The sequence below is a fragment of the Nansenia antarctica genome (assembly GCF_963989245.1).
Source record: "Nansenia antarctica genome assembly, chromosome: 1".
Taxonomy (NCBI): domain Eukaryota; kingdom Metazoa; phylum Chordata; class Actinopteri; order Argentiniformes; family Microstomatidae; genus Nansenia; species Nansenia antarctica.
The window spans coordinates 68,015,742-68,028,619 of record NC_137674.1 but is presented as its reverse complement, the minus strand read 5'-3'; the positions used below and the strand labels follow the sequence as shown (position 1 = coordinate 68,028,619).

The 12,878-nt window shown below is 45.9% G+C and overlaps 1 protein-coding gene across 1 annotated transcript in view; it reads right to left on the bottom strand.

Annotated features, from left to right (window-relative positions):
- enpp1 (ectonucleotide pyrophosphatase/phosphodiesterase 1) overlaps positions 1–9,949 on the bottom strand; it is a gene marked incomplete at both ends in the record, with an annotated part of 28,448 nt that extends 18,499 nt beyond the window's left edge. The window contains 8 exons of the mRNA XM_080525303.1: positions 893–1,012; positions 1,842–1,921; positions 2,020–2,114; positions 3,484–3,547; positions 4,401–4,526; positions 6,868–6,993; positions 7,360–7,432; positions 9,809–9,949. Of these exons, the coding sequence (XP_080381429.1) occupies positions 893–1,012; positions 1,842–1,921; positions 2,020–2,114; positions 3,484–3,547; positions 4,401–4,526; positions 6,868–6,993; positions 7,360–7,432; positions 9,809–9,949 (825 nt within the window). The remainder of the gene's footprint in view (positions 1–892; positions 1,013–1,841; positions 1,922–2,019; positions 2,115–3,483; positions 3,548–4,400; positions 4,527–6,867; positions 6,994–7,359; positions 7,433–9,808) is intronic.
- Between the last annotated feature and the right edge of the window lie 2,929 nt (positions 9,950–12,878).

The window sequence follows — 12,878 nt, the reverse complement described above, 5'->3', positions numbered from 1 at the left end:
CAAAACTTACTGGGTTTTTCAAACCAGTCGTAGATGCTTCATGAGTTCAGACACTCGCGCCCAGACACATACTGTAGCTGTCCAATACACACCTCCATACATTTCGTCTCAGGCGCCCACACACTCCCCCCACGTAGGCCCTGTTAGTGTAGGTTTGTTATTTTGTCTGTCTTTATTAAATATTTTTTTTATTATTGTCACCCTTGTCTCTGTGTCCGTCTGTTCTGGGGTTCTGCCACATTTGACCGCTTGGTTCAGGCCTAACACTTGCTTTTTCTTCATGTGCTTTATGCCAATAACATACTCCATTGGGATACGTGTGTTTCTGGTCATAGGTTCTGGTTGGTGTAGTTGTAGCTTATCATTTTTAGTGTAGGTAGGGGCCCGAACAATGACTCAAGCCCAGGGGCCCCCACCCCCCTAAGTCCAGCCCTGTATACAGAACATCATGATCAAAGCAACTACTGTTCCCAAACAATCATTAATTAATGTCATGCATTTAAGTATGTTATCAGTCTTTATATGACTGTATACAGCCTGTCAATATTCCTTGTTTAGACTTTGGGCTCGGATGAGTTCAGTAAGAGAACAAAAAAATCAAGCAGAATGTTTTTGGGCTCAGTTCTCATTTCTTAACATTCTTTAAACAGTAATTTCATGTTTTTTTGTCAGACACACCATAGCGCTGGGAAACTTCCTTAGCAACAAACACTACAAATATTATTGCTAGGGGAAGAAAAGAATGGCTGAAGTAGCACTGTCTCAGCTGTGATCCAAAGCTGCACTCTGTATGTAGGTTACGAGTCTCACTTCTCCAAACACGAGGAGCTGTACCAATAAACCAACCAGGAGCAGAGGTTCAGATCATGTATAATTCAGTCCATCCACTCACAGGTTCTCCTTGGTACCATTTGGAGTTGAACTTCTCAGCCGCTTTCAGACTGAAGGTGGCGTTCCGGGACACATCGTACATCTTGTTATCCACGATTCCATGAGACTCAGGATAGAGACCCTGCAGACACACACACACACACACACACACACACACACACACACACACACACACGCGCGCACACACACGCACAGGAGCACACAAGCACACGTACACGCGCACCCACACACAGGAGCACACACACGCACGAGCACACGCACACGCACACACACGCGCACACACACACACACATTGTAGTTGAGTTTACACACTTGAGTGCTTTTGACAGCTGCTCGGACTAACAGGTTTAATCCTCTCTGTCTTCTCCGTGTCCCAGCCTCCTTCAAACAGCCAGAGCCACAGGTTCACCCTCCTTCCCCGTGTTGAAAGACAAGTCTCTGGCTGCTAATTAAACGTGCGATAATCCATCTGAGCTGTAATCACAGCCTGGAGGCTGGGCTCATCGCAGCAGTGGTTTCTCCTCTCCTCCTCAGGAGCGTGTGTCAGGGGAAGATAGCACACGCCGCTACAGAGGCGACTTCCTTCCTTCTCATTATACAGCTGTTCTGTAACTACGCTAAGTGATAGCATCTGATCCACAGGTTTCATAAATAAAGACTTTAAAGCGATGTGGCAATGGAAGCTAAAGGGGAAATGAACTATTGGGGTATACAGCAGCTCTTGACCAGACTAACTGATGAATGACTGGTTTCAGTGGAAAATGGTAAATGGACTGACTTATATAGAGCCTTATTCCAAAGCAATTTTGGGGTTCGGTGTCTTACCCAAGGACACCTCGACGCGTGGCCAGCCGGGGCTTCAACCGCCGATCTGCCGACCTTGCGATCATTAGACGCCGGCTCTACCTCCTGAGCCACAGCCACCCCGTTCAGAGGAACTGCACACTTACAGTCACAATGGTGTAGTGGTTGGGGAAGGTCTTGGTGGGGTAGGCCGGTCTCATATACGGGGTGGAGGTGCCACAGTCACCTGAAAATACAAAGAGGTGAAGGGTCAAACTGAGGTTCTGAGCTTCCAGAGAAACAGTAGATGTCATCAGCAACCAATGAGGTGGTTCGGTTACTCACGTAACTTGCTGATGACCGGAAGGAGACTGAGATACTTTAAATACCCCGCCTGGAAGCCGTCCAGAGACACCAGGATCAGAGGGGGTTTGGAAAAACTGGGGGGTGTAAAAACAAAGAGGAAGAGAGAGAGAATGAGTGTATTGAGGTTACATTTAGAAACCCTTGGAAGTGGAAGAAGACATCACAGGGAAACATGAGTCCCACTGTGGTACGGTGGAGATGTTCCAGTCGTGAGGCGGTACAGTACGTCTGTGTGGGGAGACACAAAGCTGCTCTTTGACTGGAGGAACGTGAACAGACTGACTGAGGAGGAGAAGCAGGATTCAGCCCACACAGACAGAGACGTGGGGAGGGGGAGGGGGCAGGACAGGAAGAGGACTTGTGGCTCCATCCCAAGATGAATCAAAGGCTTCAGTGGGTAAAAAGAGAGTTTTATCCGAACTTTTCTCCAAACTTTCCCCTTCCCTCATCAACAGAATAACAACTCAACAGTAACCTTTTTTGCGAACAAAGCCAAATTTAGGATAGATAGTATAGGGTATATTAGGGTTATTTGGGGTTCTCTGTGGTTTAGTAATAGGCATATTAAACTTCTACAGTATCTATATATATATACATTAAAGGGAGAGAGAGGGTCGTTTCAGAAGATATTCTTGTGTTTCCCTGTAAAGGCTAACCACTCATGAAGGAAAACCCTAAACTGAAGTCACTGCCAATAGAAACCCCCCCCCCCCAAAAAATAATGAAAAACATGAGAATGTGATGTCAGTTATTAACGAAAGCAAACAACATCCATTACTTCAAAGCATTTTGGAAAACCCGAAGTTTACTTTTTTTACTTTTCCATAGTGTCATGAGTCTAGGGTTACACCCATACTACTACACACACACACACACACACACACACACACACACACACACACACACACACACACACACACACACACACACACACACACACACCAAACACCAGACTTCCATACATGTGTATCCAATATAAAGCCTCATTATTCAAGTTTCCATATAGACAGTGCACTTTTCCACTGTGGACTGAACATCAGCACTCAAACAACTCTGTCATAAAAGACAAGAGTAATGTGTGTGGGTTAATCCTATTTTCCTCTCACAATTTAAAGCAGCAAACATTTACAAAACATAGCAATTGACCTAAAATTTAACGCAGGACATTGGCGTCAGTGTTTTTGTCTGGATTCACAGATTATACTGTTATTCATTCACAGTAGCCTACAGTTAGACGACTCAACAACAGTTTATGTATAAAACTTCAGTCAAGCAAGGTGGTCCTTAACCTTAAGTACCGGGCCTCTAAGTTCAACGTTCAACATTCAACTAGATATTATCACAAGACTGTGTGTTTGAAAATGGTACAAAGTCATTGTTTTTGTACTCTTATGGTGCTCTTAGTGGTTATGGGAAAGAAAAAGAAAAAGAAAACTACATTACCCAGCAGGACATTGTGGTGTTTGGATGTCCTCACACTCCTCCTCCAACCAGGTCTTCCCTCCCGCTGGAAAAGATCAACATCATCAGTGATGACATCATCACATCTTAGATATAGACATCTTCCTTAGGGCTCACTAAAACTAATGGAACTCTAACTACTGTAATAAGAACTCTAATAGTCTAATAATAATAACTCTACCTACTGTACAGAGCTCTTCAACATTATATACGTATGTAGTCTAACAACTATGACAATAGGGTACAAACAATCTACTGTATCATAGCAGATGAGGCAGGTATTGGTGTTAGGACTGCTGAAGCTAAAGCTGGCCAGACAAAAGCGAGAGCAAGCGGAGACAACCTTGTATTATTGTGTGGAATGTGAGAACGACAACGAAGTATGATTAAGGGCGTGAGAGCGACAAGTATGATGATGAAAACTGAATGGAATTCTAATGGGCCATGGGAAATGTGGATGGGAGACTAAGGCATGTAGTGAGATGACCAAGAATAATGTAAGGTTCTTATGCTGGGGTTGAATAATGTAAGGTTCTTATGCTGGGGTTGGGGGGACATTCCACCACATTGAGGAAGAGCTAGAAAAGAGAAAGACCAAAAATCCACACACATCAGATAACAGACATGCAGGTTTAGCTGGGGGTCTCAAAGTGCATCGAGGAGACAAACAACAAGAATCATATCTATGGTAAAGTTTCCAATTTCAGGAGGAGGGAGAATCAGTTCTAGTATTACACACACACACAATTCACACACACAATTCAAATTCTCCTTGCACAAACAAATCATTATCAAACCAGGATGCCGTAAAGGACCAAGCAAGAACCTGGTGAACAACAGGCTAATGTAGACTTTGTACAGCCTGAGGTTGTTGGTTTAACCACTGATGCCTTTTTTACCTTTGCAGACACTGTTGTAGTTCGCACAGCAGTCTCCCGCCTTCACACAGTCCTCAGAGCAGAAGCACAGACTGTTGGCCAACCTCTCCTCACCGCAGCGGAATTTAGAACAGGTCCAGTGCTGATCTGGTGGGGAGATGGAGAGAGGAGAGAGAGAGAGAGAGAGAGAGAGAGAGAGAGAGAGAGAGAGAGAGAGAGAGAGAGAGAGAGAGAGAGAGAGAGAGAGAGAGAGAGAAAGCAGTGTTTATGAGAGAGAAAAAGAGAGGAGGGGTGTGTGTGTGTGTGTGTATGCGCTCACACACAGTATGTATGCGCTCACACACAGTATGTAGGAAAGTCACATGAGGATAACCTCAGAGGGAGAAAGTCCCTTCTGCTTCTATTGACCAACCCTAAACCATCTTTGAGGTGAGTCTGTTTATCCTCTCAGACGACTAACACAAACGCAAGTGACTCAGTGGAATCCATCCAGACCTACACTGGTGGTGTTGGCATCCCGACCGCATGCCAACCCAGGGAACACAAAGCCAGCCTACTCTAAAATGTCACTACTAGCTGCAAGTCTGACAGTCGACACAAAGCACCTCCCTCACAGACCGCACGGTGCTGTCTCGTCTGGAGAGAACAGGGACTTTCTCTAGCGTGTCTGTGAGAGAGCCGCCTCCGTCCATCCCCCTTCGATCAGTAGTGTGGTTTGGACCGGGGTCAACTTGGACGTTCTTACAGCGGGGAGCTCTGTCTGACAGGGCTAGCAGAGACGCTGGCTGTTCGCTAGCAGACGTTGGCTGTACACACTACACTAGCCGTCCATGGGAAAACACGCGAGCACTCCCACACCCCTGGAAGGGGCCTCTCTTGGGGCTGTCTTGGAGGAAGTGTGGAGGCACATGTGGCACCACAATCAGCGCATGGGGGGAAAGTACAAAGCAGGGAATGTCAGCACCACTCCCAGGCGAGGGACGGCTGACCACGGTGACCGACGCGTTGGCTGTGGCTCCTAAAATGGCAATGGGGGAATTTTGGACAGTGTGGGTTTCGTCAGTGATGACACTCAACACGCTTCTGCCCACAGCTTACCACAGCTAGAGTCTGTTTTTCCCCTACTTAGTCTCGTCCTACAGTCAGCGCCTGCCATCCAAAGCTAACATTCCAGTCAAATGAACCATTGTGTTTATAAAGTCTGACAGAGGACACACGTTTGTCTTGGGCACACCTCACCTCGTAACGGCCTAATCCTCTTAGGTATAAACACACACACACACACACACACATACACAGACCCACCCACGTGGACACACCCACCCACGTGCACAAACACACCCACGTGCACAGAACACCCACCCTCCCCCCCCCCCCCACACACACACACGTGCGCACACACCAGGCTAATGATATGGCAGTAGTGGGTCAGTCATTTGACCTCTGCTCTTCTGCTCTAAATACCTCTGGTGTTGCTGAGGCACATGGGGTGCAGTAGACTTACGGGGCTCTAAGTACCACACCTCCTGGTAGTCCAATCAGACAGCAGGTCTAGTACCACACCTCCTGGTGGTCCAATCAGACAGCAGGTCTAGTACCACACATCCTGGTGGTCCACACAGACAGCAGGTCTAGTACCACACCTCCTGGTGGTCCACACAGACAGCAGGTCTAGTACCACACCTCCTGGTGGTCCACACAGACAGCAGGTCTAGTACCACACCTCCTGGTGGTCCACACAGACAGCAGGTCTAGTACCACACCTCCTGGTGGTCCAGACAGACAGCAGGTCTAGTACCACACCTCCTGGTAGTCCAGACAGACAGCAGGTCTAAGTACCACACCTCCTGGTAGTCCACACAGACAGCAGGTCTAAGTACCACACCTCCTGGTGGTCCAGACAGACAGCAGGTCTAGTACCACACCTCCTGGTAGTCCAGACAGACAGCAGGTCTAGTACCACACCTCCTGGTAGTCCAGACAGACAGCAGGTCTAGTACCACACCTCCTGGTGGTCCAGACAGACAGCAGGTCTAAGTACCACACCTCCTGGTGGTCCAGACAGACAGCAGGTCTAGTACCACACCTCCTGGTAGTCCAGACAGACAGCAGGTCTAGTACCACACCTCCTGGTGGTCCAGACAGACAGCAGGTCTAGTACCACACCTCCTGGTAGTCCAGACAGACAGCAGGTCTAGTACCACACCTCCTGGTAGTCCAGACAGACAGCAGGTCTAGTACCACACCTCCTGGTAGTCCAGACAGACAGCAGGTCTAGTACCACACCTCCTGGTCGTCCAGACAGACAGCAGGTCTAGTAGTACCACACCTCCTGGTAGTCCAGACAGACAGCAGGTCTAGTACCACACCTCCTGGTAGTCCAGACAGACAGCAGGTCTAGTACCACACCTCCTGGTAGTCCAGACAGACAGCAGGTCTAGTACCACACCTCCTGGTGGTCCAGACAGACAGCAGGTCTAGTACTTACGGGGCTCTAAGCACACCTCCTGGTAGTCCAGACAGCAGGTCCCACTGTCCTCACAGGAGGGGTCGCAGTGGCACGACGCAGCCTTGTCCCTGCTCCCCGTCACACACCTGTTGTTACAACTGGTCACTGCATGAGGGAAGGTGACATGTGGGAAAAAAGGTTAACGATTACGTAGAATAACTAGGGTCGTTTGACAGATTAAAACAACTAGGTAAGACTAAGCACAGGTAAGTACATCTGAGTCATAGTGGTTGAAAAAACATTGGAGCCCTATTGAAACTAACTTGTAGGGAAATGCGAAAAATCTAATATTAGATCTCAGTCAAGTTGGACTGTTCTTGCCTGAAAGAGGTCCATTTTCTGGGAGAGCTCATAATGACAATGGTGGTTTGTTTTGGGCTTACAGTAACTGGTCAGTTTTGCCAAAGACAACACAAGTGCTAAGACACAGAAATGGGCCACAAAGACAGTTGTTTGAAGGTGAAACCGCACCTTTCACATCACAGCGCTGCTTGAAGGCAAACACCACGGCAAGGATGACAATCAGCAAGCACAGCAACAGCACCTATTGGCAAGAACGGACAAAAGTCAGAAAATGACCCATGTGTACAGTACAGCATAATGTGCACATAATAACATGACAGAATAAAGGCTGCAGGTTGCTCAGAGGGAGGCCATTCAGATTCCTTTTACTATCAAATCAACTAATTCTCTCCAAGTGTGAGACTCTCCTTACCTGACAGTGAGATTTATGCTTAATTCTGGCCAAGAATTCAATCTTCTGGAGTTGCAGCTTGTTGTGTGGCTTTTTTATTGTGTACATGGATTTTTATGACTTTCACATGCCTTGTTAGTCAGGCTAGTCAAATGGAACTGCCAAGTGACTTCACACACAGCAGCGCAGACAAGTATTGTGTCAAGAGATACATGATAAAGAGACATTTGACACTCTTTGATGGTGTGCAGCTTTGATTCGCTACAGTACACTGTTAGCATACAGCTTATCCGGATAAACCATCCAGCTGGGTTTTGTGTTGAGCGAAGAAAAACAAAACAGACTACAGATTGTAAATGGTAAATGGACTGACTTATATAGCTTCTTATTCCAAAGCGCTTTACAATGGACTCTCATTCACCCATTCACACACACATTCACACACCAATGGAGCAATTTTGGGTCAAGTGTCTTGCCCATGGACCCTTGCGATCATTAGACGCCGGCTCTACCTCCTGAGCACACAGCCGCCCCAGTTTGTCTTTTGTAGTGGTTTTAAAGGGGGAACTTCACTGTGTGTTCCCTAGGGTGGACCTAAGTGGCCCTTTAATCAGTTTCATTCAAATGGAAGACTCCTCAGTGTTCAAATAAAACTGCCATTCTCCACATCTGTGTACTGTATATGGGCGTCTGTAATTAAGAAGTCCAAACCAGATCATAATGTAGCTCTCCTCCACCAGTGGCTGGTGGGTCTCCGTGCCCAGGGAAGGATGCAAGGCAGGGGGGGGGGGGGGCACTGGGTTTGTAATTAGACGGGTGGATCAAAGGCTGGAGCAGAGGTTCAAACTAAGACATCTATCCATATCCAGCAGTCTTGGCTTTAGAATCCTAACAGGTCCTAACATCCTATTAACAATCCTAATAGGGCATATTGAGAATAAGGCTTTAGTATCATATTGGGCACAGAACTCTGTCATTGTGGGTTAATACCCCATAATCAAGAGCTTGAGGGTGTACGATCGGATCTCTCCTCATTCATAAAAAAGTTAGAAAATGTGAAATGAAACTAAAGTGTGCTCAAGTGTATACTTTAATTTCTCTCAGCTTTCACTCAGGTATAAGTGAGAGTGAGTGTGTGTGTGTGTGTGTGTGTGTGTGTGTGTGTGTGTGTGTGTGTGTGTGTGTGTGTGTGTGTGTGTGTGTGTGTGTGTGTGTGCGTGCGTGCGTGTGTGTGTGTTCTGGGGTAACCTGGGCTATGTCACTGAGAGCCAAGAAAGCAAACACACCATCTGGAGAAAACCTACTGGTCAGATACCTACTGGTCAGAAGCCATGTTGGAAACCCAAACATGTTTCTCTAAACAGTGCAGGTAAAGCAAAGGCATTCAAAAGATTACTATCCTGCTTCAGCTGATAAGACCGAACCCCTAGGCACAATTAATTAACTGGATGTTCTATTTTTTCAGTAGCCAATTGCAAGCCTTTTAAAACGTTATTCTATCAGCATTGGCACAGGCGTAAGTGACTGACTCTCTCCAATCGGCAGCTGCTGCTTGATGCAACATGTTACAGATGACTTCATGGCACAGTAATGTACTCTAACATAACCATGTGTAGTGATATTTCACAACTCCAAGCCGTTGTTTGCTGAATGAAAGTTGTCCACATGCCTAAAGTGTTGCGACATTGCGCGGTTATTGCAGCTGAAGGTCCGAGGATAATTATAGGTCACTGCGACCTCAAACCCATTGTCTGGACTGGCTGGCAGGGATACAGGTGGTGGGGTTTTTCAGGTTCAACCACAGCATCTTGATTTAAATGCAATGTCCAGTCTGTGTGATTGAGTTAGTTTATCTGAGAAATGTCACATAAAAATGTGATGTGTTGACAATAAACTAGGCTATAGGCTACCCTTGCTTACTTTCCACTGGGTAGCCTATTCCAGTTTGAAGGAATCAGAATAGGCCTATATTATAAGTGCTATAAACAATTTAACCCAAAATATGGCATGCCTTCAAATCCGTAGAAAGAGCTTTGAGGCTGCAACACTATATCTGGAGATAAACTTGACAGGGATGAACTGCGATGCCCTTAATAACACATCCTTCATCCGCCAGTAAAAGAAGACGCGTTGATAAACCTCACCTTTGAAGTGTTGATAAACTTCACCTTTTCCTTACTCAAATCATCGACAAGTTACTACAGAGACCGACAGAGACCAACTCACCCCGATGATGATCCTGCAGTTGTTGGACGTCTTCCTCCTCCCCTGTCCTCCACCGTATCTCATCTGATCCTCCAGACCTGGAGACCCCAGTAGGGTGGCAGCCTGCTCGCTCGGACGGTCGTCGCCTTTGGATATGTCCATTCTGTAGAAGACGAGGAGGCGAGAAGATCTCGGTCTGGAGAATAAAGTATTTCCCTCTTTGCCTGCGGACTTTGTAGGGTCTCAACGAAGAAGAACCGCCTTCTTTTTCATCTCTTGACGTCTCGAAAGTTTGCAAAGCAGCCTACTTACTTTACTGAAGTGAAAGTACCTACCTATCCGCCTCTCACCACCTCGCCCGCGTCCTGCCATACACGTTTGGCTCAGATTTATTTTTATTCCCTTTGGAAATGTGTTGGTGTGTGTTGGTCCTGGGACCATTTGAAATGACATCCATTGTGTGTCTCTAGGCACAGCAGACCAACGCTGTCTGCACCAGATCCATTCAATTAGAACAAAGTTCTACCAGTGCTTGTGTCCTGCTGGCTGCCGCCACCTTTTGGTGATTTGGAATATGAAGCTTGTCAAAGCTTGCAGCTGAGTTTAGAAAGACTCATAGTAATGCCTGATAGAAAACAATCAATAATCAATGTATAGGCATTATAATTGAAGTTCTTATAAGAAGGAACTCACTATGCCTACCACCTCCTAGGCTGATCCAGGTAGGTCTTGGGCCCTCCAAACCCTACCAACCTGCACTATCACTGTTTTGTTGTTGGCCAATGTTTTAATCTGAGCTATAAAACCTTTGTTCACTCAACTGGAGTCACTTCATTTTTATAAGTCACAGAGGACTGTCTGTAACATGAAGAGCCTTTTCAATGATTCTCTGGCAGTGTGTCCCTATGTGGCAATTATAGCTAATTGAGTCAGTTAATTATGTCAGGGAGAATGCAGCCTTCAGTACTATGGCCTTGTATCCCCTCAGAGCTACTGAGCTATGTTTAGCATGTTCAGCTCAATGGTTTGGCTATTGTTGTCATGTTTACATTTTACATTTACATTTTAGACATTTAGCAGACACCTTTATCCAAAGCGACTTACAACAAGTGCATTTGTCTAAAGTAAGTGAATCGTCTATTCATCAGTCATCATAAGGTTTAGGATCACGGGCCATTGGCAATCACAATGCTTTTTTATTTACAGTAGAGAAATTGTACAGGGGTGTAGTGGGGATGGAGAGGTCTTTAGGAGGTACAGTCAAGATGTAGTCTGAAGAGATGGAGGTCTTCAATCTACGGCAGAAGATAGGTCGTGACTCTGCAGTCCTGATAACAGTGGGAAGCTCGTTCCACCAGTGGGGCGCCAGGACAGTGCAAAGGCGTGACCAGAGTTTGAATTATACAATGACAATCGAGGGGGGGGGAGGGGGGTGTCTGGTATGATGGCACACATCATTAAGTGCAGTCTACTTTCTAACTCACCTCTCTGCCGCTAGGTCCTGCCTGCTTTACATTTACATTTAGCATTTAGCAGACACCTTTATCCAAAGAGACTTGCAACAACATACATTTGTCTAAGTAAGTGAATCATCCATCCATCAGTCATGGCAAGAAGTAATCTCTGCCAGGGGCCATTGGCAGTCATAATGCTAGAAGAAGGATTTTTGGTTGTGTTTGTTGTACAGCTTACACTGTATCTCCGACCACAAGGTGGCAGTGTTGTAATTGTACTACTACAGTTATGGATGAAGCTGTGCAGTGCTGTTGCATGACAGGAAGGCACTTTTATTTGTATTCTTCAACCTTTCTTTACATGACATTTTGCAATTTTTACTGTACAATCATTTTAGGTTGAAGACCTGGGGGGTATTCCATCAACGTCTGGCGAGAGCCTGGATTTTCCTTTAGGAACGTTGATGGACTACCCCCCAAGAGTACTTGGGGTCCAGATAACATCATAATATTACTGGTGCTGTGGCAGGAACACGTGAACTATGATCCCTCATTGTTCCCTGTGGTTCACTGTTCCCAGTGCGTATTTCTCTTTATCTATGGGGACAGATTGATGCCAATATTATTGTAAATAAATTGAGTTCAATTAAAAGCGAATGAAAAACAAATCATCTTAATTTGGAAAGATGTTTGTCACTGCTTTCGTTTTTATTCATAAATCGTGACATTTGTAAGAGCATTTAATCACACATTTTTAGCCATATTTGCAAATCATTTTACATTTATTAAAAATAATGGTTTCCAAATACAAATCATGAGGCCTTTGTGTCTAGTACATTATATTTGTGCTTTTTGTTTTTTGTTCACAGATCATGGTACACATTTGTGAGTTGTATTCTATTTATTTACAATAATATTGGCATTAATATTTCTCCATATGTATCCCCCTCTGTGTGTGTGTGTGTGTGTATGTGTACAGTATGTGCGTGTGTGTGTGCATGCATGCGTGTGTGATAGAGAGAGAGAGAGATCTGTGTGTGTGTGTGATAGAGAGAGATCTGTGTGTGCGTGTGTGTGTGTGTGTGTGTGATAGAGAGAGAGGTGCGTGTGTGTGATAGAGAGAGAGAGATCTGTGTGCGTGCGTGTGTGTGTGTGCTTGTGTGTGTGTGTGATAGAGAGAGAGGTGCGTGTGTGTGATAGAGAGAGAGAGAGAGATCTGTGTGCGTGCGTGTGTGTGTGTGTGTGTGTGTGCATGTGTGTGTGTGTGCGTGTGTGTGAGAGTGAGAGAGAGAGATCTGTGTGTGTGTGTGTGTGTGTGTGTGTGTGTGTGTGTGTGTGTGTGTGTGAGGGATCTGTGTGTCATCTGCTCAATGAACTGGTTGTCCCTCAGCAGTGTGCCTCAGCAGAGAGTCTCCAGCCCCCCCCCTCCATTACTACAGCTGTCTCCAGCCCAGCTGGTCATTACAATACAACCTTTTCTTTGACCCCGAGCACTCTCTGTCTCAGGGACATGTTCTCCTTAATTCTAAGAATCTTTCCTCAGATTTTGTTCTTGAAAAGGCCTTCAGTTTCTTGTGCTGCTGTTGTTGTTGTTGTTGTTGTTGTTGTTGTTGTTGTTGTTGTTGTTGTTGTTGTGG